Genomic DNA, 21,523 nt, shown 5'->3' on the forward strand with positions numbered 1-21,523 from the left:
CCAGTCAATAAATTTTTCATCAGGAACGAGGGATCTCATCCTACAGCCATCACCTTTACATCAGGATGGGTCTATGTTATCCATACTGAACCCCCTAGTGGCCCTCAGGTGCTGTAATACAACAGGCTGCCCAATTGATGGGGAGACAAGAGTGCCTATGGCCAGATGCAGGCTCTGAATGGTGGTGGAAAGGTCAGAGAACCATCTGCTGCCATGACTTAGGTGTCCAGCCCCTAAGGTAATCCAGTCTGGACCCATTAGGGTCTTGAGACAACAAATGTTTAAAGACCAGATTAGAGCAGGAGTTCAGTTTAAAAAGATCGATGGACAGCATAATCAGGAAAAAATATCTGTTAAACAGGCCCAAGCACTGAGTATTTATAGTCCAACCTTTTCAGCCAAACTAGATGTGAATGTAACTCAAGAAGGGTCTGGATGGGGGCTCTGGCAGAGCCGGAGTTCTTTGTGAACCCCTATGAGGTTTTGGTCACAGGTTTGGCATGGAGCAGAATAAAGATACATCACAGCTGAAAAGCATTTATTGGCTACCTATTCTACACTACAGGTGGTAGAACCAGTAACTCAGATTTCAGAGGTTATCGTTAAACAACAAGGCCAGTCCAGGGGTGGGTAAAAGATCTAACACACATCTCTATGATGGGGGTGGCCCAATCACAAGCAGTGGTGCGCTCAGTTGTTCTGCTTGCCTGCTCCTCAAGGAGTTAGGAGAAATCTATGCCTGTTGCGTGTTCGAGTGCATGCGCAATGCCATGTGGAGGGCTTATCACAATAAAGATTGGCGGATTTGCTGCGTAGACCGGTCAGAACTCAGATCTGCGTTGTGCTTCCTGCGGCACCAAACGCCCAGCAGTGGCAGTTCCGTGTATTGGCCAGCAGGTGGCAGCAGAGACCACGGAAAGACCGTCTGCGGGACAGACACTGGGGATCCGTTCTCTTTTGATTATAGGGGAAGAACACGAGGATGGATTAAAAAAAAAGGGGGGTGGGGGGAGGGGGAGTGGGAAAAGAAAAAAAGAAAAAATCAAACCACAGCAAACAAATAAAACTTCTCCAAATGTAGCAAACGTGATTGTCTGTCAATAAATAAATGAGTAATTGAATTGATGTCTGTTTCCCCTCCCCCCCGCCCCTCCCCCCCCCTCCCCCCAACATCTGAGATGAAAAAAAAAACACCTGGTATCAATTGGACAGATGCACACAGTGAAGCCAGGGATGGTCTGAAATGCAAAACAGCTGAGCATCTTTTAGAAGAAAACAGAGTAGTAACAACTTCTGTACCTACATTCACCACTCTGAGATCCTGTCTGGGTCACCCAAGGCTTGTAAATAACCACTGGGTCGGTTCTGATGTCGAGTGATTTGTTGTCAGTTCTCTCATGGTTCTCCGGTCAGTTCTCCGGTGCCAGGATCTGCCACAGGGCATTCTGACCACGGGCATCATGTTTCTACGCTGCCGCCTGCATTAAACAGGCAATGGAACTGCCCAGCATGTGCACGGCAGCACCTCTTTCACACCACCAGAATGTTTAAGGCTGTTGGGATTGTTGTTAGCGTCCCATTAACACTGAGGCTAGAGATACCCTTAGGATTGACATTACTATTAGCATTACTTTGATGGTGCCCTATCTGGGTCATTTCCAGGGGATGTCAGGAGTAAGGCACAGTGTCAGGAGAAAAAGAACAGACTCTGTTACTTTATAAAAGTGATAATAGAGAGAGTTCATTGGAAAAAATACAACTCTTAAATAATACAAAGCTTGCTTCTGATTGGATGCAGGCATCATCTGATTAATATTACTCTTAAGGTAAAGATTATTGATCCCTTAGTGATTGTTTTTTGGATTATGATCAGGGTTAAGGTTCCTTTTGCTACAAACTTCTAGCATCATTTTTGTTGTTGCATTTGGAGTTAGGGACGATTTTAGAATCAGGGTAAGGGTTAGGATTAGAGTTACATTGCGGGTTAATGCTGTTATCTTTACAGCTCCTGTGAGGGTTGGGGTCTGGGTCAGGTGTTTAAAAAATGAAATGAAAAAAGAATAAAAAAATATATTGACAGCTTCAGATTTCCTTAATCTTTGTGGGAATCATATAATGTGCAACTCAGATCTACCTCTTCGTGCAGTGACTGCCTGTAAATTTGCTAGAGCCTAATATAATATGGCCTTGTGCATTCCGCTAACTCACCTTCATTTCATTTTCATTACATTTGCTTGGTAGTCAGATTTTGGTGTGTGGATATTTTAAAACAATCTAACTGACACTGGCAAAAAATTAAAAATAAAGAAATAAATGTACAACAGCATCAATTGTATCAATTTTTAGAGATAAGATAAAGAAGAGCAGTTTCCCTTAGTTTTCTGTGCCTCTTTACTTTCTTACCCTCTCCCCTTGTGTGAGAAACTCTCAAAGTAAAAGATTTCTGGTTAGGCAAAGATGGCAGCGATAGCAGCAGTGTTTATTCATTATTGCAATACTGCGCGCACATCCCCTATTGGCAAGGGAGAAATTGCACACCAGTCAGTGACATTAATTCTGTTCTATGCCCTAAACCCAATGCAGGTAATGCTCTCATGGCTCTCATTGGTTGAGCATCACAGGCTCACAGACTCCTTGAGACTGTTGCTAGGATTCATTTCCATATAAGGTCAATTACCAACCTCTTGTTTTTAGGTCTGCCTTGTACTTTTCTGCGGAGAGAGAAGGGCAATGTTTCCAAAAGTCAGTACATTCATTCTGTCCTGTGCTGGGCTCTACCCACCCCGTGTATTTATCTTGTGCTTGTCTCAATTCTACCCATGTCAGAATGCCCCCAGTCTGAACTTAACTCTGTTCAGCAACTTTCTTGGTGGAAAAACTACTTATACAGCTGTTTTACAAGAGGGTTATACATTCAGTTAGGGCCTACACTATGTACTGAAAATACTGGAAACTCGCACTGCAAAAACACAATCTACCTCTCCCATCTGTGCAGCCTTGCAGACCCAGAGCATGCCAGGTTATTTCTGCTTTCATAGCATTTGCATGCTGTAGGGTGAGCAAAAGGTTCTGCTGCTTGATTCTTCTGCAAGAGCTGCCTACCGGCAAATGGTTGCAGGGATGGAGGATGTGACAGAAAGCATTTGTCTCCACAAGAGCATAGTTACATTCAGTGCAGAGTGTGAGACTCAGGTTGGTGTGGAAAAGCAGTGACACGCTGGGGATGATGCAGTGCTCACATGTCTAACACTCACAGACATTACTGTCAGAAGGGTGGTGCTGTGTTGTGCTTCTACCTTTGGCAGCCCCTGGAGAAATGCTGTGGCACACAGAACACCTTTGTATTGCACTGACTGCTGCCATGCAGCATGGATTTAACACAGCAAATCCAGAGGAGCACGACTGCATCTAACTTCCCTGAGAAAAACTACTGTAACTGAAGAGATGAGGAGGCAGCTGCTCATCTGCAGAACAAGCAGTACTGCCAGACATTGGGCCAGGTGAGCACCTCCTGCTGCAGCGTGATGATGACAGGGCTGGAGATGATCTGCAAAGCCAGCTTAAAAGTGGGAGACGTGAGTCAACATGGCAGGAGGACAGAGGTGTTAGGGAGCAGCCAAGGCATCAGAGAGTATCAAAAGGCTTTGAAAAGTATCACAGAGTGACAGCCAGGAAGACTGGGATTATCATGAGCAGCAACCTGGATGCTAGAGATTATTTGCTCCCATACAAAATGGTAGAGATCTTGCTGCAGACATCCCAAAGCCAGGCAAAATGGGAACCCAGAGCTCCGCCTGCACGAACCCCACAGCCAGAGTGTTGCAAGCTGAGCTGCCTTGCTGTTTGTTGCATTCATCCCAATCCCTGTGAATGAAGACTCGGAATGCAGTCAAGGCGATGACTGAGCATGAGAGTGACTTTATTCAATAAAAGACAGGAGGGCTTGAGAGGTCAAGGGTGAAGATGGGACTCCTCTTGTCAAGATGAGAGTGGCTCAGAGCTGGTGCTGCTGCCTGGTGCCTGGGACTGGCAGCATCCCCCATCTAAGTCCCCATCTAAGATGCTCAGCTTCACCTCACTGATGCTGACCTGCTCCTGCATGGTGGTGCTGCTGCTGGGGCACTCGGGCTGTGCTTGGGATGGGCAGCACTGCAAAGGCACTGGGTCACAATCCAGGCAGGTGACTGCTGTGCCTGGCAGGCTCAGGTCAGCATCTTCAGCAGAGCCAGGAGATATGAGAGCATGAACGTGGATGAGCCCCTTGTGTCCATCACTGTTACCATGTCGAAGGCTGTCATCCGAATTGCAGCGATTCATGCTTAATAAGAACTCTCCATTGATGGAAACACACTGCACATCACTACTTGGTTTGGATCTCTGGGGTTGACAAGGGCTCGAATCACCTAGGAAGGCATAGAAACACAAGGGTTAGTGTCAAACATTTGCAAGTTGAATCATGAAAGGTTGTTGATATTTGGTAATAGAGTGGCGGCAGGAAGAAGCAAATAGGCTTCAAGCAACAGAGCCACTGTCTTGAATGTGATCCTCATGCAGGTCCAGCTCGTGTGTTGTTTCACTGTAATCTGCTTCTTAGGGTCTACCTAGTGGGCAGCAACACTCGAGCTGTTACTGATATCACTGAAAAGAACTGGAGACAATTGTTCTATTCCTAAGAGCTTCAAGGTGCCTAGAAGCACAAATAGAAACCAGCGGTATTTCATCACTTCACCAAAAGGAAGGTCAAACACCTGAGCTGTGAAGAGCAGTTACAGAACCTATGCATAATATCACACCAGGCATAGTTTGTTCTAACAACAGTTATGGCACATAGTCCATTTCCTTCAATATTCCCAAAATGAAATGATGTGGAGCATTACAGGGAAAGAAACACTGCACACAGACACTATGACCCTGATTATACTCAAGCAGCAGACTTAAAACAAGTCAGAGTTTTAGATTCCAGGATATTTCAGGACCTATCATGTGTGAAATTCAGTTACACAACAGTGCCTAGGTGCCTGCGTTTCAAGCAACTTTCAGATCACAGCCATGTAAAATAAAAACAAATTCAGTGCAGAAATAGCAAGCCTGTACCTTAATACTCATGAGATTATCCATTTTTTACAGCACTCTGACTAAGTTCTAAAACTTGCTCATCCCAGTTCACTTCAACAAGTTCCACCAGTTCAAGCAACGCAGTTCTGAGATCCTATGTATGTTATGCAGATAGAATTGAACAGTGCAGAAATAATCTCTGACAGCTTAAAAGCTCCATTCTGCTTACAAACTCTCAGTCCAAAATTATTCGCAGTTTTAAGGAAATGAACACCTGAAGCAGTTGGATCATCTGCCATTTGCTGCATTCTGCTTCTTGGCATCATGATTAGCACAAAGGGTTTTCTGCTGTCCTGCAGAGATGGACAAAGTCCTGCTTACAAATGGACCAAGTTTCAGTGTACAGCAGAGTTTGTACCAGACTAAAAAGCCACGTCATTCAATTCATGTGCTCAGGTTGTTATGCACTCAGAAAGGAAACAGAACTAACTGTTGAATTCTGAAGGTAATCTGTGGGGTCCTGTAGAGAGTGTTTTTTACAGCTAGTTAGCTGAGAAGGGTCGTAAACACGGTGCGGTTAATCAAGCAGCCATAACACCTGCAAGGACAGCAAGAACAACAGGATGCCCTGTGATGGTGAGAAACTAGCCATGGTTCTGGGAACTCAGCAAGGGAGTATCTTTCAGTTGATAACAACAAGCTGTTAAGATACTCGGGGATAGTATGTAATTGGGAACCAATGATGAGCTCCACTTTTGCAATATGTATGAGCTAATTATCCGTATTATAACGGTACACGCAGCCAAGGAATAAATGAGATTCGCTGATCATATGTCAATGACAGGTGTGATCGTCTGCTTTTCTCCCGCCGTTCTGCAACAAACACCTATATACAAATTTAAGAACACAACGGAGTTACTGTTACTGTTTATTAACAACCAGTTTTAATAATACGATAAAAGTATGTCCTGAGAAAGGGGAACAAACACGCTTCTTCAAGGTTTTTTAGCTGTTCTGGATCTCAGCCGTCGCTTGATGATCAGATGATCACTTTCCTTCTTTTGTTCCTCAGATTCCTGAAGAAAACATTTCAAAAGTTACTCATCTTTTCACACAAGACTGACAAGCTCTTCTTGACACACGCAAACATATTTCTTCCCCTAAATGGATTTCAGAATGGCATTTGCTTATTATATTTTATTCAGAAAACTATGGGATACCGAGATCATTTTAATGCAGCTTAATCACAAGGAACAAATATGGAGAATGTACAAAATCCTGTTTATCTTAAAAAAGCACGCACATCTGAGGAAAGCCTGAAGGCAGCTTTCATTTTGAAATACTTGTTTTCAAAAGAGTATTATAATACTTGTTTTGTGAAACATGAAGCGTTCAGAAAACATTTTTAGCCTCAATCCCTGTAGCTATGACTTGCCCAGAATTTCAGTTCTCGGTTCAGTTCCATGTTCTCAGAACTACAGTGAGAAAAGAAATTCTCATCTTCTTCATCCTCTAACAAAAAAAAATAACATTTTGGTTTCTGCCCCTATCATTCGTCAAATCATCAAAAAATTCAGAGGGATATTACAGTATGGGCAAATGAGCACTATGCTGAACAGAAAAAGGACTCTAATATAATTAAAAGATGCAGTTCCAACAGAGCAAGAATGTTCTTAGCACAATAGCTGCCGACAGAGTCATGAAACTGGCGCATCAGATCCAACTTGCAGTTGGCTTAGACAGGAGATCATAGTTTAAGCATACCTAAAAAGCTGTCTAAGTTGTGCTCTAGAAAAGCGTGTAGTAGAATAATCCCACTCCAACACACTGAAATTATCTATGATTCCAAATTAGAAGACATCTCCGTGATTGCTACATCACCTACTTAGTAAACTGTAAGCCAGCCAAACACAGAGATCTTTGAGGACAAACTAAAACAGAACAGCAGGAAGACCAACAAGAATTACTTGGTAGAATAAAGAAATACCTCAGTACTTTCAACCTCCTCCTGCAAATAGATGAAACCTCCAGTCTGTTTGGACTCCTTAGTAGTTTATTTTAAGCCAAGACTACAGTATAATCGCTTACCGAAGAAGCAGGTATATCTAGAGGGCCAGAAACGGCAGTGGAATACAGCTTCCTTTTGGATCGTTTTGGCTTGGTCTCTCCTTCTTCGAGACTTTCAGGTTCGTTTGATTTAGGAGAACTTACTGCTGACATCAGCTTCTTGGCTAGAAGAAATTTGTTTTGATACATAAACCAATCAACATACTGGTTTTGTGAGTCTTTAAATCAATGAATGCAAAAAAAGCTTCGTAACAAACTTGGTTTATAAATGACACGTAAAATTTAAGTGAAAATACTCAGAAATTGTATTTGTTCATCGAGGCTCTTTATTGCTTCTATAGCTGAAGCTGTTTATAGGTTCAGGTACGGCAACTTAAAGCACACATTAAAATGGAGTATGAAAGACAATCATGGCTCAGAAGTCGCTGGAAGTCAGAAACTTCAGCAGGAATTAAACAACAGGCCTAACTTTCGTGCTGACAGAAGCACAAGACAGAACCAACTTTCTCTGTATACTTGTAGGTTTTCACAAATGTAATAATGAATCTCTGAAGAGACGAATAAATGCATTTACTTCATAAATCAAAGGACAAGACAACTTAACATGGCAGACAAGTCCTCTAGGAACACATACATTAATAGCCTACAGGAGAAACAAGCCATTCTACAATGTCTAGAAAACATGGAATAAAACTTATTCTACACCAACCTTTAGAGTGTATAATAGAAGGAGAGCTTTGAATAAAATCTCCAACTTTTTGCAGTGTTTCATCCTTCTTTTTAGTCAGTCTTGAAGCATGTACTCGCTTTCTCAGGAAGTAGTCTTTTCCGGATTTCTGTACAACAGAGATGTGAACATGTGAAACAAGAGCATTGTTTAAACTTCATTTTAGTTCAACGTTATTTTAAGTTGACATTTTGAGCTTTACTACTGACACCTCTGTTCATTATGCTGATGATACCACAATGGCAAGTAATGTAGACAATTTTATACCCTTTAGGGAGTTGTCAAAATCTCAGCTATTTCAAGGCATACGTTTCTTAAAGTTTATTAATAAGGCAGTAGTTTCTTTAAAAGTAGCTCCCAAGCTGTGGAGTTGTTTCTTACATAAGCTGTTCTAATTACATAAAATAAACAAACATACAAAACAGAAGACAACAGATGGGAAAAATCTACTACTCATACTCTGAACATGCCAAGGATACTGCTAAAACATGTGAACATCCGTTTTTAATAACTGCCATGCATATTAATGATATGAACCTTAGTTTAATACAAGGGCTTCACTTACAAAAGCACACGATAATACACTAAAGCTTCTCTTCCCAACTATTCAGTGTGCAATATCCTTCCCTCCAAATCATTACACAGTACAGCCATTACACGCTCTGGGGACAGACTGACTTGCCCTTTGGTTAGCTTATGGAATTTAATAGGAAGAGCTCATAAGCATGTAAGATTCCCATTCAGGTATACACATAAGGATAAGACACTGCTTCTTTCGTGTGACCACACAATTACAGGAAGTCCCAAGCTAGCTTCAAAACTAGAACAAAAAACAACCATTTTCTCGTCACTTGCAGAGGGTGAATTAAAAGCCATGACAGATTTTGTATTTTTCGTGTTCTCACTTTTCACAAAATCCTGGGAAAATAAGACAAGTTTCAGCCATGATTCTTTTGGAAAGAACAATTGATGTCACAAAAGTGAACACTTTAAACACTTTTGCTAATAGTAGGGAAGTATTTGCTAGTGGTAACTATTCCACTGTAAATCAAATAATAAATAAGCATTCAATTATAAAAACAGGACATTAAGATATCAGTATTAGACATCTCATGATGTCTAAAAAGCTGATTTATGTCTACAGGTTTCAAAGAAAATACACAATGGAGTTAAGAGAAATTCCCTTCTCTTAAACCATTATCACTGAGCTTGGCTATTAGTTTTGTTCATTAAAGCAGTTCATTGATTAAATTCTTCAACTACTTTACTGAGGTAGAAATAGCATTTTTTTAATGCTTAAATGAGAATGGTAAAAAGGCATCAGATATTTTGTTTTCTGTTGGGTCTAGGTCATACCTCATCCATGTCATCACTTCTTTTCTTTTTTGCCTTAGGCATTTTCACTCCTAAAGGTATCATGCTGCCGTGCTGCTTTATCTCCATCTTATCAGGTTGCAGAGGTGTCAGTGGGATTTCCAGCTCCGGTTTTGGGAACCGACTAGTTTTGCCATTTTCTGCGGACACTCCAGAAGAGTCGAGGACAGTTTCCAAATGCTCCTGATAGCACAGAAGAATTTTAAGTGCAAGTGTTAAGGTAGCCATGAGATTAAAAAGCTATAAAGCATCTGGAAAAGGATATGTAAGCATTCCATTTTCCTGCTGTAAGAACACTTGTAACAGAAGGAGTCTATTTCAGTTACAGCAGAGTTTTACCCCTCTTTCCTAGAACTTGTTACATTTAAAATTATTTCCAATCTATGATCACAAAAAAAGTTCTCCATGTTAAACTGAGCCTGATACTTTACAAGTCATTTTTTCTCAAGGGCACAGACAACTACGCTTTTTTTTAATAGAGAATGGTGGTAGAACTGACATGATTTTCTTCATCTCAACTCTGCTGTGTCAGAACTGGGCAGGAACAGGAGCATTTGATTCAAGTGTTCGATTAACTTCCAGCTTAATCTTAGGGAATTTGCCCTTCTCTTCTACACTAGAGATGTTATTTACATAAGTAAGGTCCAGCTGGCAAGGTGCAAGCCCAGTACAAGTCATTAAAGAACTCCATTGCTATCTTTTCCCTGGAGAGAATACAGACATTCAAGCAATGACACCGTACTTAAGCTGAAGGCTATCATGTACCTGCTCATGGTCAAATGGCAGCAAATTCACAGCTAAGTGACAGGGAAATGTCAGTATGCATTTCCCCAGCAGCACTTACTGTCCACAATCCACCCAGACCTGTTTTTCTCAACAGGAACAACAAAGTCAGAACTGAGATCACCTGGACTCCTCCTTCTCTATGGCAGGAATTCAGCTAGCATATCAAAAATGAGTTCAGATGCTGGCTGAACACATGGAAGACAGGCTGCTGGGGACATCAGAAAATGGTAGATGGCTGCTTCTACTGCTGCTAGTAACTAGCAAACTCCAGTGTCCCAAACACAGACTAGCAGCTTTTACTACTTACACTGTTCCGACCCCCTGAGGGGAGTCTTCTTCCTCTCAAAAAGTTACCAAAGATTGTAGAAAGACAAAAAGTAATCAGAGCCACTTTATCAGGCTCTGCTAAGAATCTGAATGGAGTATCACCACCCACTGTATTTCCAAGAATTAAGTTGGTTAATAAATACTTTGTTTTTAAAATATATGTAACTGCTATTTTATGAAAGTTAGCAATTAAAAACTTATATAGGAATGATTAACATCATCTGCTAACAAAACAATCTCCAGAAATCCTGCAGAGGAAGAAAATAAGTTCAATTTGCTGTGCCCGTTTCAGTGGCTCCATGAATTTTTTCCAAGTAACTTATCTAATCGTGAGCCACTTCATAAGCATTAACATGAGGAGAGTTTTCAACAGCACCTGACAAAAATTCATCACACAATTGTTTCAACAGCTTTTATTCCTATCAAAGGCTATAAAAACAGGTGATCTGATCACCTTGAAAGGGATAAATAAATTAAAACTTGGGAATTGTTTAGAGAACATGAGATCCTTTCCTACTCATTCCTTATCAAAAGCAATACAATCACAACATTTTCAGATCTGAAGTTTCATACTAACGTCAAATTCATTTAATGAAGTGAGGCTCCTAGTACATCGACGTGACAAATAATTGTCTTCAGCTTTGCATCTTAATGGAATACTTTCTCCAGTTTTAGTTTTGCTTTGTTGTTTCCTAGGCTGTAAATATTTAAAAGGAGTAAAGATTAGGCTATGCATTAGACCTCCAAAATATCTCGAGTTTTCTAAAGTTACAGTGTAAAACCTCAAGCTCAGACGCCACATGAACACGTAAGCTGAAACACAGCACAAGTGTGGGAAGGTAGTAACATCTATTCATTGTGTGATCTTCAGATACACCCTACTGGGTCTCACTAACAGTCTCAGGCAGTATTCTGCCTCCAAAAGAGAGAAAGCGAGACATTATTTAGGGACAAAATCTGTAACGCTGGTCTTTTTGTCATCCATTCCCCCCATACTCTGCACGCTCACAGCTGCTATGCTAGAACACCAAAGGCTAAACCTCTGCCTAATCTTCAGCATCCACATACGAATACATGGAAAACTGCATGGAAAAGTTCCATAATGTACACAGAGAGATGGTGTTCTAGTAAATAAAATATTTTTGAGAAGATGAGAGCTCATGTTTGAGTGGAAGACAAAAAGAACCAACAAGTACTCATCACTGAATATGTAGTTAAAGGACTATATGCTAAGAAAAATGATTCTAGCTCCAGTATCTCCTAGGAAAACAGAAGAACAAAAAGGGGTTAACAAGATGTTAAGTACTGACTTTCTATAAATATAATCATACCTTTTCATTTACAGAGTCATTCCTTCTACTTTGTCTTTCTTCAAGTAAAGGTATTTCTGGCAAACACTGAGGGCTACTGTGGTTAATGCGTTGTTTTAATTCCTTTATAAAGTCATCTTTGTCAGCCAGTTCTTTTCTTAACTCTTCTATCACAGTTGCATTATCCTAATAAACAGTAAAAACTGCTGAGTTGTGGGATTGGCAAAAGGAATTAACACACACAAGCAGTATTGCAATTACTTAGTAGCATCAGTTTTAGAATTACAGGCTAGAACACTTAACTATTCAAGAACAGTAACATTTCACGGATTTGTACGGTCACTGTTACAAGTGCAGTAGTCACAGAATTGCCTGGGAAGTTGTAATACAATATATTTTGATTCTTCTATTTTACTTATGTGCTTCAGCCTTCATCTCCCTTAAGATATAATAACCCAAGCTTTTATTTGTTCCCAAATCCTCGGTACTGTGAGAAAGTTGGCAGTTGTAGGGGAAGTTTTGCTATGAGAACATCTTTCTTCTCAGAGAAAGTGAATCCAAACATTCTCAAAAGAGCACAACTCATTTAGTCTTCTGTTTAGCTTCTGAAATTCTATGCTACGGCTTAGATTGGCTATCCTGATTAAAAGCTGGATGTTGAAATAAGAAATGCAACTTCCAGAGATCATCCCCCCTCTGCTTTTTGATGCTTCCCTTAATCTCTCTCCACGTCCCCTTCTGTCTTTTCATGCCATTGTACATACTACCTCAGAGAAAGCAAAGAAAGTAAGAAACCTGAGACAGAACTACTGTCTGAGTATTGAGCCTAGCTTGGGATCCGGAAATGCTGTGAATTATCGGAAAAAGCTACAGATGTCCAGTATGATTGTAGGATCATAAGCATCAAACTGACATCTGCTTATCTGAATACTGAAAAAATTGAAATTTTAGTAATTAACAGAAATTCTGTTTCTGAAGAACAAAAATAAAAGCTGGTGCTTTTTTTGGTTAGTTGCACATGATGTCAATACGACAGTGTTCAAGAACAGAAGAACACCCAGAATACAAAGAGCAGGTACAGGAGTCTTAAAGAATTTATGGGTAGCTAATCAGGTAGGAGGAAAGGAGAGCTGACCTTGCTTGAATCCTTTAAGGCAGATTGTCTCAGTTTTGCTATTTCTGTCTCTTTTTGTATGGCATTAGAAGCCAAAGTTTTGAGCTGTTCTTCCAAAGCTTCTACTAACTGATCTCTCTCCTCACGCCACTTTTGAAGATTATGGTCCTTTTCCTCCAGCTCCTATATTTCATGTTGAAAGAAAAGCATAGACAGTAGAAACAAGCAGAATCTTTAAGACAGCCTAGAATTAATAAGTTTTTCATATAGCATAAATAAGGACTCAAGCTGATAAAAAGAGTTTATGGTAAGACATTTCAATTAACATATCGTGATGTCACTCAACAAGATCAGGTTATATGCATGTATTACATATGTATTTACTATGCAGATTATTGTATTTAAAGCAATCTGCCAGTGCTCTGTAGTGACTAATTATTTGAATATCTTTCATGGTCTACCGCTAATTTCAGTTGGCCACTTTCATTTTGCTCCAATTTTTTAATTTTTTTTTTCACCTTTTTCCTGTTGCTTGGAAAACCTGCATCATTCATTTAATAAAAATTAAGAGCAAGTAAAATACCTGCTTAATTTGTTGGATATAGAAGTCTTTATAATCCAGCTCATCCTTAAACTGGTTATTAATCCTTTCAAGTTCTTCCATCTTGTTCCTGAGGGATTCCTCCACAGAACGCATCGTGGACACCTGTAATGTAAGCACAGCTCACGGTTCATTAAAAGACTTCTGTAATCCAACCTGGCCAAATACTTCTTTGTTAAATAAAGAGGAATTCACAAACAAGTGCTGAGTAGGAAAACGACAGCAAGTGCAAGGTTACCAAGGAAGACATGAATTCATTTTTAAGCTTCATTTTTCCACCCCAGGCACACCCAATAAACTTTCAGACTAAGATCCTGCAAAATGGGTTTTAAGATATCTTCTTGTTTAATAATTAAATTTTAACTATTAACATCACTGAAGTTGAAATTGAAGAAAAAAAATATACATGCTTATATTAAAGAGCCTCTGGAAATTAGTCTATTTCTCTTCAAGTAAATAGCATTCTTCTTCCCAGTTATCAGCGTTTTTTCACAAGACTTAGGTTTTAAGCTTTGGAGTTACCACGGATACCAATGGCAAGTCACCAGTAACGTAGAGATAATAACAAGTCCCCTCCAGAGGCAGATTAGCTATTCTCTTCACAAACCTTATTCCAGACTACCAACCAACTTTACTTTCCTCTGTTCATTATCTATGTGAAACCATGTTTTAACTTCTGGTCCCCTCTAGAGCTTCAATGGCATCTTTACCTAAGATTTGCTGCTAGCCACACTAGTGTGAAATTTCCAGCTTCATAGTTAAAGTTTGAGAAGTTTTAACAGCTGAAAGCCAAGCATAATCTTACAGAAAAAAATATCTCAGTTGCCTACAAACCTCGCTTTGTAGTTGCTGAATTTGTTTCTCGGCATCACAATGTTTGTCTTTTAGATCTGCATACTCTTCTTCTTTCCTCTGCAAATCTTTTTTCAAATTCAGTACAAGGGCAGAACTCTCAGAAAGAATATTTTCTAGCCTTATGTTAAAAATAAAGACACAAAGAACATTACTGTTACACATCTCATGGAAACAGCAATTACAGCTTAATCCATGCCCTGCCTGTTGGTTTCTATTTGTAAATAGACTCTTAAATCTATCTAGACCAGTGACAAGATTTAAACAATTACTTTCGAATTTCAGCTTGCTTCTCATAATCAGATGCTGAAGCAATAAATTACTCAGATGCTATTCTGAGGGATGTACAAGAAAACCACCAGAAATCCCCATATTATTCTTTATTTCCTTGCACACTCCTGTTTTCCCTTGGAACTCAAGTAGCATACCAAAGCATCCTAAAGTAGTAGTTTGGCCATTGATAAGCATGCAGATGCATTAAGTCGAAGGGATGTTCCCATTAACTATTTTTAACTCTAGTTCATTCTCAAAGGGCTCTTAGTTAACTCAGTGATTACTTACGATTCTATACGTTGCACTTTCTCCATTTCACTCTTTTCCTTTTCCCAAAGAGAATGTTTCATCTGCTCCAAGCTTTCATTTAAAGCCAAACTTTTGAGCTGTTCTTCCAAAGCTTCTACTAACTGATCTCTCTCCTCACGCCACTTTTGAAGATTACGGTCCTTTTCCTCCAGCTGGGCAACAAGTCTTTCCTAAATGAAGAACAGATGAACAGTGAACATCACCTACTACACACTGAACTGTTCTAACACTTCGGTAGTTAGCACCGTTTTACAGTCTTAGTAAATGTATGATCTCTTCAAGATCCACAGGAGCTCTAGAACTAGTTGCACTACATACTTACAGAAGCAAAACCATGCTTCTATTAGACAACCTACATTACTCTCCTTGTGAAAAAATATTGGTATTATTTAAGAACTTCAATTTGCTCATTTAATGATTACTAATGAGCTTTAGGAAAATAAAGTCACAAAGTGATAATAATACTAAGCTCCTCACATCCTTCTATGCTGCTTGCAGGTCCAGAAAGTCGGGACTAACTACTTCCAGATGTAAAAAAAGCTTTGCAGAATGTACAGATTCACATGTTTAAGAAGTTACATGACAAGAGCCCAGCAAACAGCTCAAGTAACTCTAGTGACTTTGTTATCAGTCACTATTTGGAAAGTGATAAAGGAGCAAAACTGTGGCTGTTTGACCAAGTATTTTTATTCAGTATCTGGAGAGAAGTTTGTGGGGTTTCTTTAGAAACTCAATTGCCTTTTCTTCCTTATAAAGGCTTAAAGGCCTTCTGCTTTGCAGAAAAGAGAACAAACAAAAGCTATTGTACAAAATACTTTCTTAGCCTCATTAAATAGTGATCTATTTTTCAACTGTAATTTTCTTATTTAGTCCCACATACGTGACATTTCATTATGCACTTATGAAAGATCTTTCTTTTTGTGGCCCCCCCATTCCTTCCTTTTCCAAATCAAGCAGTTCTCATATGGGCTTTGCCACATAAGAAAGCAAGGGGACTTGGACAAGCTGCTCTTATGCACCCTTACTGTTAATACTTGGTATGTAGTTGTCTCCAAACTACAGGCACCAGACAACTCTGCCAGGACCTCATCACTTACGATTTCTGCTTGTTGCTTTCCATAATGTTGTCGGTCCTCAGCAAATTGTTTCATTTCTTTGTTGCGAAGATTCTCAGCTTCTTTTATCTGATTTAGGAGCTCTTCTTTCTCCTCCAGCCACTTTTTTCTATCAGTTTGATACTTAGTCTCATTTTCCTATTTCAAAGAAACCAAAAATGAAATAGTGAGTCATTAAGGAATAAAAGTCTTAAAAGCCAGGTCATCATTAAATAGACTTGTTTCTGCAAGATAACAGAAACATTAGCAGTTTTTACTACAGAATATTCCCAAAGGCAGGTATTGGATAATCATTAGTTCTTTTCCATTAAAAAATAATCATTTCCAGTATTTCTTATTCAGACTGGAGAGCCTCCATAAAACATCTCTTTTTCTTTATAAATGTTCACACAAGCTTTACAGAACTTACACCAAAAGTCAGTATAAGAAAAACTCTTTTAACTTAAAAACTTCTAACACTTTACGCTGCCTTGCGGCAGTTGTAGAAAAACTTGCAGCTCCTTCAGGGTTGAAAGACAAAGAAAAGCAACATAGTTTACACTGTAGGAGTAGTCTCCTTTCCTATCAAACCTACTGGCAGACATTCTCATATATAGGACAGAGCACCTGAGAAACTGCTTGGAAAAAATAAAAGTCTTTTAACCAAGGAAAATTAGTAGACCCGCAGCCCAACAAAAAAGGCTTCCTGGTGATAAAGTTAGATGATGATTTCGATAGCTTATATTAGTTGCCCAAGCAACTAACAGAAAACAGTTTTGACAAATACACCGTAAGTTACAATTTGCTTTGAGTTAGTATTCCTTTCTTGCAAACAACAGTTGTATAAGTATACTCTGCTTATAGCACATTGACGTGGTATAGAATGAAGCAATGAATGTTCAACTTTCCCCTCTTCTTGAAAAAGTGAATTGGCTCTGCGCATTAAAAAAAAATATCATGAATAAGCTTACTCAAGGTGAAGGAGGAAAGAAGCTCAGAACCATTCCACTAACAGAGTGGATGTAACCTATTGTATACTCACTTAGAAAACTCCCACTGCCAGCCCATTACTTTTATTTAAAAAAACAAACAAACAACAATAACAAAAAATAACATCAGATGGGATAAGACAACTAACTGTTCAGAGGCCAGCAAAAGAAGCACTGCTCATGGCAGCATAATGTAGGGAAGGCTACACTTCCTATACTATGGGGGCATCAGTGATGCCATTCTTAACGTACCACAAAAAAGCTGCACCTGGTTTCTATTGCATGTTGCACTGCAGCTTTTACAGGAAGTTTCTGTAATCAATATAACAGTTTACTTTATCAAGTTACAACTTTGAAGTTAAGTTACCTCCAGCTCTTTTTGCAGCTTTATTAATTCTGTACTGTTTTCATTCAAATTTGCCTCATCACTTTCGTTGTTCTTTTGCTGCCAGTCACCATTGCTCTGGTATTCCAGTTCACTGTATTTGTGTTTCCATGCAATCAGTTCTACTCAATACACAAAATGAGGTTAGATAGCATATCATTTCAAATATATATTTGAAATACCACACCAATGACTTTTTACTAAAGCAGCTTCGGTTTTATCTGCTACAGACATAAAGAAATAACAGAAGCCTTTAACTACAAGAGATTTGTTGTTTACTATGGAACGTTAATGCCTAAGTAACAGTTACATGAAAATGGAAGTGGCTATCACAGTACGTCTAAACCCCTTTTGCATCCCTGCTCCCTTTCCCTGGAAAGATTACCTGAAGCTAATTTTTGGTTCTCTTCTAACTGAGCTTGAAGCATTTCATCTTGTTCAAGCTGCGTTACCTCTTGTTCTTCTAATGTCATCTGCATAACTTCAATTGTTCTATCCCTTGCACACAGATCTGAAGGTTTGAAAATTTACAGATGAACTCCCTACTAGCTCCCATTATTCTCAAATCAAGATTCTCCCATGACCAAAAGCTCTTTTAAAAGAAATAGAGCATCTCCATTGAAATATTTACATACAAATACATGCAGATATGTTTTAAAATCGAAACACAGAAGACTCAAAGTCATTAGCAATGTGACAACATTTACACGGATATTCAACACACACACACACACACAAATAATGGCTGACCGTCACATAGTTGGTCATAGTCTTTGGAGATATCTTCCATCCTCTCAGTTTCCACCAGCTCCTATATTTCATGTTGAAAGAAAAGCATAGACAGTAGAAACAAGCAGAATCTTTAAGACAGCCTAGAATTAATAAGTTTTTCATATAGCATAAATAAGAACTCAAGCTGATAAAAAGAGTTTATGGTAAGACATTTCAATTAACATATCGTGATGTCACTCAACAAGATCAGGTTATATGCATGTATTACATATGTATTTACTATGCAGATTATTGTATTTAAAGCGATCTGCCAGTGCTCTGTAGTGACTAATTATTTGAATATCTTTCATGGTCTACCACTAATTTCAGTTGGCCACTTTCATTTTGCTCCAATTTTTTCTTTTTTTTTTTGACCTTTTTCCTGTTGCTTGGAAAACCCGCATCATTCATTTAATAAAAATTAAGAGCAAGTAAAATACCTGCTTAATTTGTTGGATATAGAAGTCTTTATAATCCAGCTCATCCTTAAACTGGTTAATAACCCTTTCAAGTTCATACGTCTTGTTCCTGAGGGATTCCTCCACAGAACGCATCGTGGACACCTGTAATGTAAGCACAGCTCACGGTTCATTAAAAGACTTCTGTAATCCAACCTGGCCAGATACTTCTTTGTTAAATAAAGAGGAATTCACAAACAAGTGCTGAGTAGGAAAACGACAGCAAGTGCAAGGTTACCAAGGAAGACATGAATTCATTTTTAAGCTTCAATTTTCCACCCCAAGCACACCCAATAAACTTTCAGACTAAGATCCTGCAAAATGGGTTTTAAGATATCTTCTTGTTTAATAATTAAATTTTAATTATTAACATCACTGAAGCTGAAATTGAAGAAAAAAAATATAAATGCTTATATTAAAGAGCCTCTGGAAATTAGTCTATTTCTCTTCAAGTAAATAGCATTCTTCTTCCCAGTTATCAGCGTTTTTTCACAAGACTTAGGTTTTAGGCTTTGGAGTTACCACGGATACCAATGGCAAGTCACCAGTAACGTAGAGATAATAACAAGTCCCCTCCAGAGGCAGATTAGCTGTTCTCTTCACAAACCTTATTCCAGACTACCAACCAACTTTACTTTCCTCTGTTCATTATCTATGTGAAACCATGTTTTAACTTCTGGTCCCCTCTAGAGCTTCAATGGCAACTTTACCTAAGATTTGCTGCTAGCCACACTAGTGTGAAATTTCCAGCTTCATAGTTAAAGTTTGAGAAGTTTTAACAGCAGAAAGCCAAGCATAATCTTACAGAAAAAAATATCTCAGTTGACTACAAACCTCGCTTTGTAGTTGCTGAATTTGTTTCTCGGCATTACAATGTTTGTCTTTTAGATCTGCATACTCTTCTTCTTTCCTCTGCAAATCTTTTTTCAAATTCAGTACAAGGGCAGAACTCTCAGAAAGAATATTTTCTAGCCTTATGTTAAAAAAAAAGAGACAAAGAACATTACTGTTACACATCTCATGGAAACAGCAATTACAGCTTAATCCATGCCCTGCCTGTTGGTTTCTATTTGTCAATAGACTCTTAAATCTATCTAGACCAGTGACAAGATTTAAACAATTACTTTTGAATTTCAGCTTGCTTCTCATAATCAGATGCTGAAGCAATAAATTATTCAGATGCTATTCTGAGGGATGTACAACAAAACCACCAGAAATCCCCATATTATTCTTCATTTCCTTGCACACTCCTGTTTTCCCTTGGAACTCAAGTAGCATACCAAAGCATCCTAAAGTAGTAGTTTGGCCATTGATAAGCATGCAGATGCATTAAGTCGAAGGGATGTTCCCATTAACTATTTTTAACTCTAGTTCATTCTCAAAGGGCTCTAAGTTAACTCAGTGGTTACTTACGATTCTATACGTTGCACTTTCTCCATTTCACTCTTTTCCTTTTCCTGAAGAGAATGTTTCATCTGCTCCAAGCTGTTTTTCAGCTGCATAACTACTTGAATCAGATTTGCTTCTTTGCTACTTAACTCTTCAACCTTTTTGTCTGAATTAGCAGACTTCTCCTGCAGAGTTGCTGTAACTGTCTCCAGATTAACAATAATAGATTCTTTTTCTTTAAGTAATTCATTGAGTTTTGACACATTGTCTTCCATTGTCTTGGAAGCCTCCAGGAGATATTCAAGCTCTCTTATTTTTACCTCACAGTTGGCAACTTCCTCCTGAAATTGTGCAATCACTCTCTGATCTTCTGCAGTCTTTTCTTCAAACTCCTGAGTTTTCTTTTCTATTTGCTCATGTAACTGTTTCACAAGATCATCTTCCTGACTAGTGTGAGTTGTAATCTCACATAGCTTCATTACAAGTTGACGATTATGATATTCAGCATTATTCAGTCCCGCCTTTAGGTTTTCATTGTCTTGAAGCAGTGCTTTGATGTGCTGACTTTTTTGTGAGTAAACATCAACAATACTTCTGCATACTTCCCAAATCCTTTCAAGACTACAGTAAAAGGAGAGGTCCTGCACAAGATCTGAGATGGAAGAAGTCTGTGACTGAGTGCATGCAGAACTAATTTGAGATGTCCCTGTCTCATCTTTTTCAGAGTCTGAGGAATCCTTTACACTGACAAAGTAAGTACCGATGGCACGAAACTCTAAGTGACATTTGTATAATTCATCTAATTTGGTCCGCATTTCTTTTACTTGTGACACTTTATCAATTATATATTCTTTGGCAACTTCTATGTTGTTAGTTAGTTGGGCATTTTTGTCTTCTAGTGTCATATTTATAGATTTCTGTTCATCCAGTTCAGAAGCAATTTCCCGATACTCAGCTTGACCCTGCAGAATTTGTTCACGGAGGACATCAGCTGTTTCTTCAGAAAAAGAAAGCTGAATACGCAGGCTTGTTACCTGCTTACTGAAATCTTCTTTTTTATTTTTTTCTCTTCTGCATTGTTCTTCAAGCACAGCTAAATGACGTTCCAAGATTTCAGTTCTTTCCCTCAGTGCTAGTACTTCCTTTCGGTACGCGGAGCACTTTTGTTTCATGTGTTCAATTGTCTTTTGCTCTACAGTGTTCTTTTTCTTTCTCTCATTTACAACTACTGTAAAACAAACAAGCAAACAAAAAAAAGGGAAAAGGAATGTAGCTCAGATTGATTAAAATCATTATTACATAGCAGTTCACAACACCAAGTAGCAACTTCTAAGTGAAAAACTGTCGTAATATGCAAGCCATGCCCTCACATCACATAGTATTTGATACTAGTGAAGGAATTAAAGTCCTCTGGACACGTATTCAGGTGCCTCAGATTTCTATACAGAATTCACAGCAAAAGGTTTTCAGTCTGGAAGAACACTTTTACCATGGCACTACTCAAACCTTCCACTCCACACCAGTAGAAAATCTAATTAGATTTAAGAAACATGGGAACGAGATAGATAATTCACAGCTATATTCTTTCTATCTTCCGTGCTTCAGCAATCCCTATAAGGCAGCCAGGAATCACTCCATCTAC

General features: G+C 38.9%; 1 protein-coding gene and 2 long non-coding RNA genes across 6 annotated transcripts in view; all 3 read right to left on the reverse strand.

The window, feature by feature from the left end:
• LOC146755098 (uncharacterized) overlaps positions 1-21,523 on the reverse strand; it is a 209,764-nt gene that overhangs the window by 45,103 nt on the left and 143,138 nt on the right. The window lies entirely within an intron of this gene.
• LOC146755099 (uncharacterized) lies at positions 5,971-7,970 on the reverse strand. The gene is made up of 3 exons (XR_014938418.1): positions 7,832-7,970; positions 7,144-7,286; positions 5,971-6,131 (listed from the first exon to the last, which is right to left on the reverse strand). It is a non-coding gene; the product is annotated as an uncharacterized LOC146755099 (long non-coding RNA).
• Positions 8,354-21,108, reverse strand: LOC146755100 (kinesin-like protein KIF20B). Its single transcript, XM_085526415.1, has 11 exons — positions 19,906-21,108; positions 19,327-19,465; positions 18,475-18,597; positions 18,014-18,074; positions 17,649-17,774; positions 17,246-17,385; positions 15,889-16,048; positions 15,815-15,828; positions 12,782-12,940; positions 11,735-11,832; positions 8,354-8,360 (listed from the first exon to the last, which is right to left on the reverse strand). The coding sequence occupies exons 1-11, from the start codon at positions 21,051-21,053 to the stop codon at positions 8,354-8,356; spliced, it is 2,175 nt and encodes a 724-aa protein (XP_085382541.1). The 5' UTR covers positions 21,054-21,108.

This window comes from Coturnix japonica, chromosome 36 (assembly GCF_054131305.1).
Source record: "Coturnix japonica strain WE chromosome 36, WE-NBRP24, whole genome shotgun sequence".
In the NCBI taxonomy this organism is placed as follows: Eukaryota; Metazoa; Chordata; class Aves; order Galliformes; family Phasianidae; genus Coturnix; species Coturnix japonica.

Excerpts from the sequence above, each read along its gene's own strand:
- LOC146755100 (XM_085526415.1), bottom strand. The coding sequence starts at position 21,053 with ATGAAACAAAAGTGCTCCGCGTACCGAAAGGAAGTACTAGCACTGAGG. Across the intron at positions 19,466-19,905 it reads AAAGTGCAACGTATAGAATC|GCTAGAAAATATTCTTTCTG; the intron begins GTAAGTAACCAC and ends TTTTAACATAAG. Across the intron at positions 17,386-17,648 it reads GAACCAAAAATTAGCTTCAG|AACTGATTGCATGGAAACAC; the intron begins GTAATCTTTCCA and ends TGTATTGAGTAG.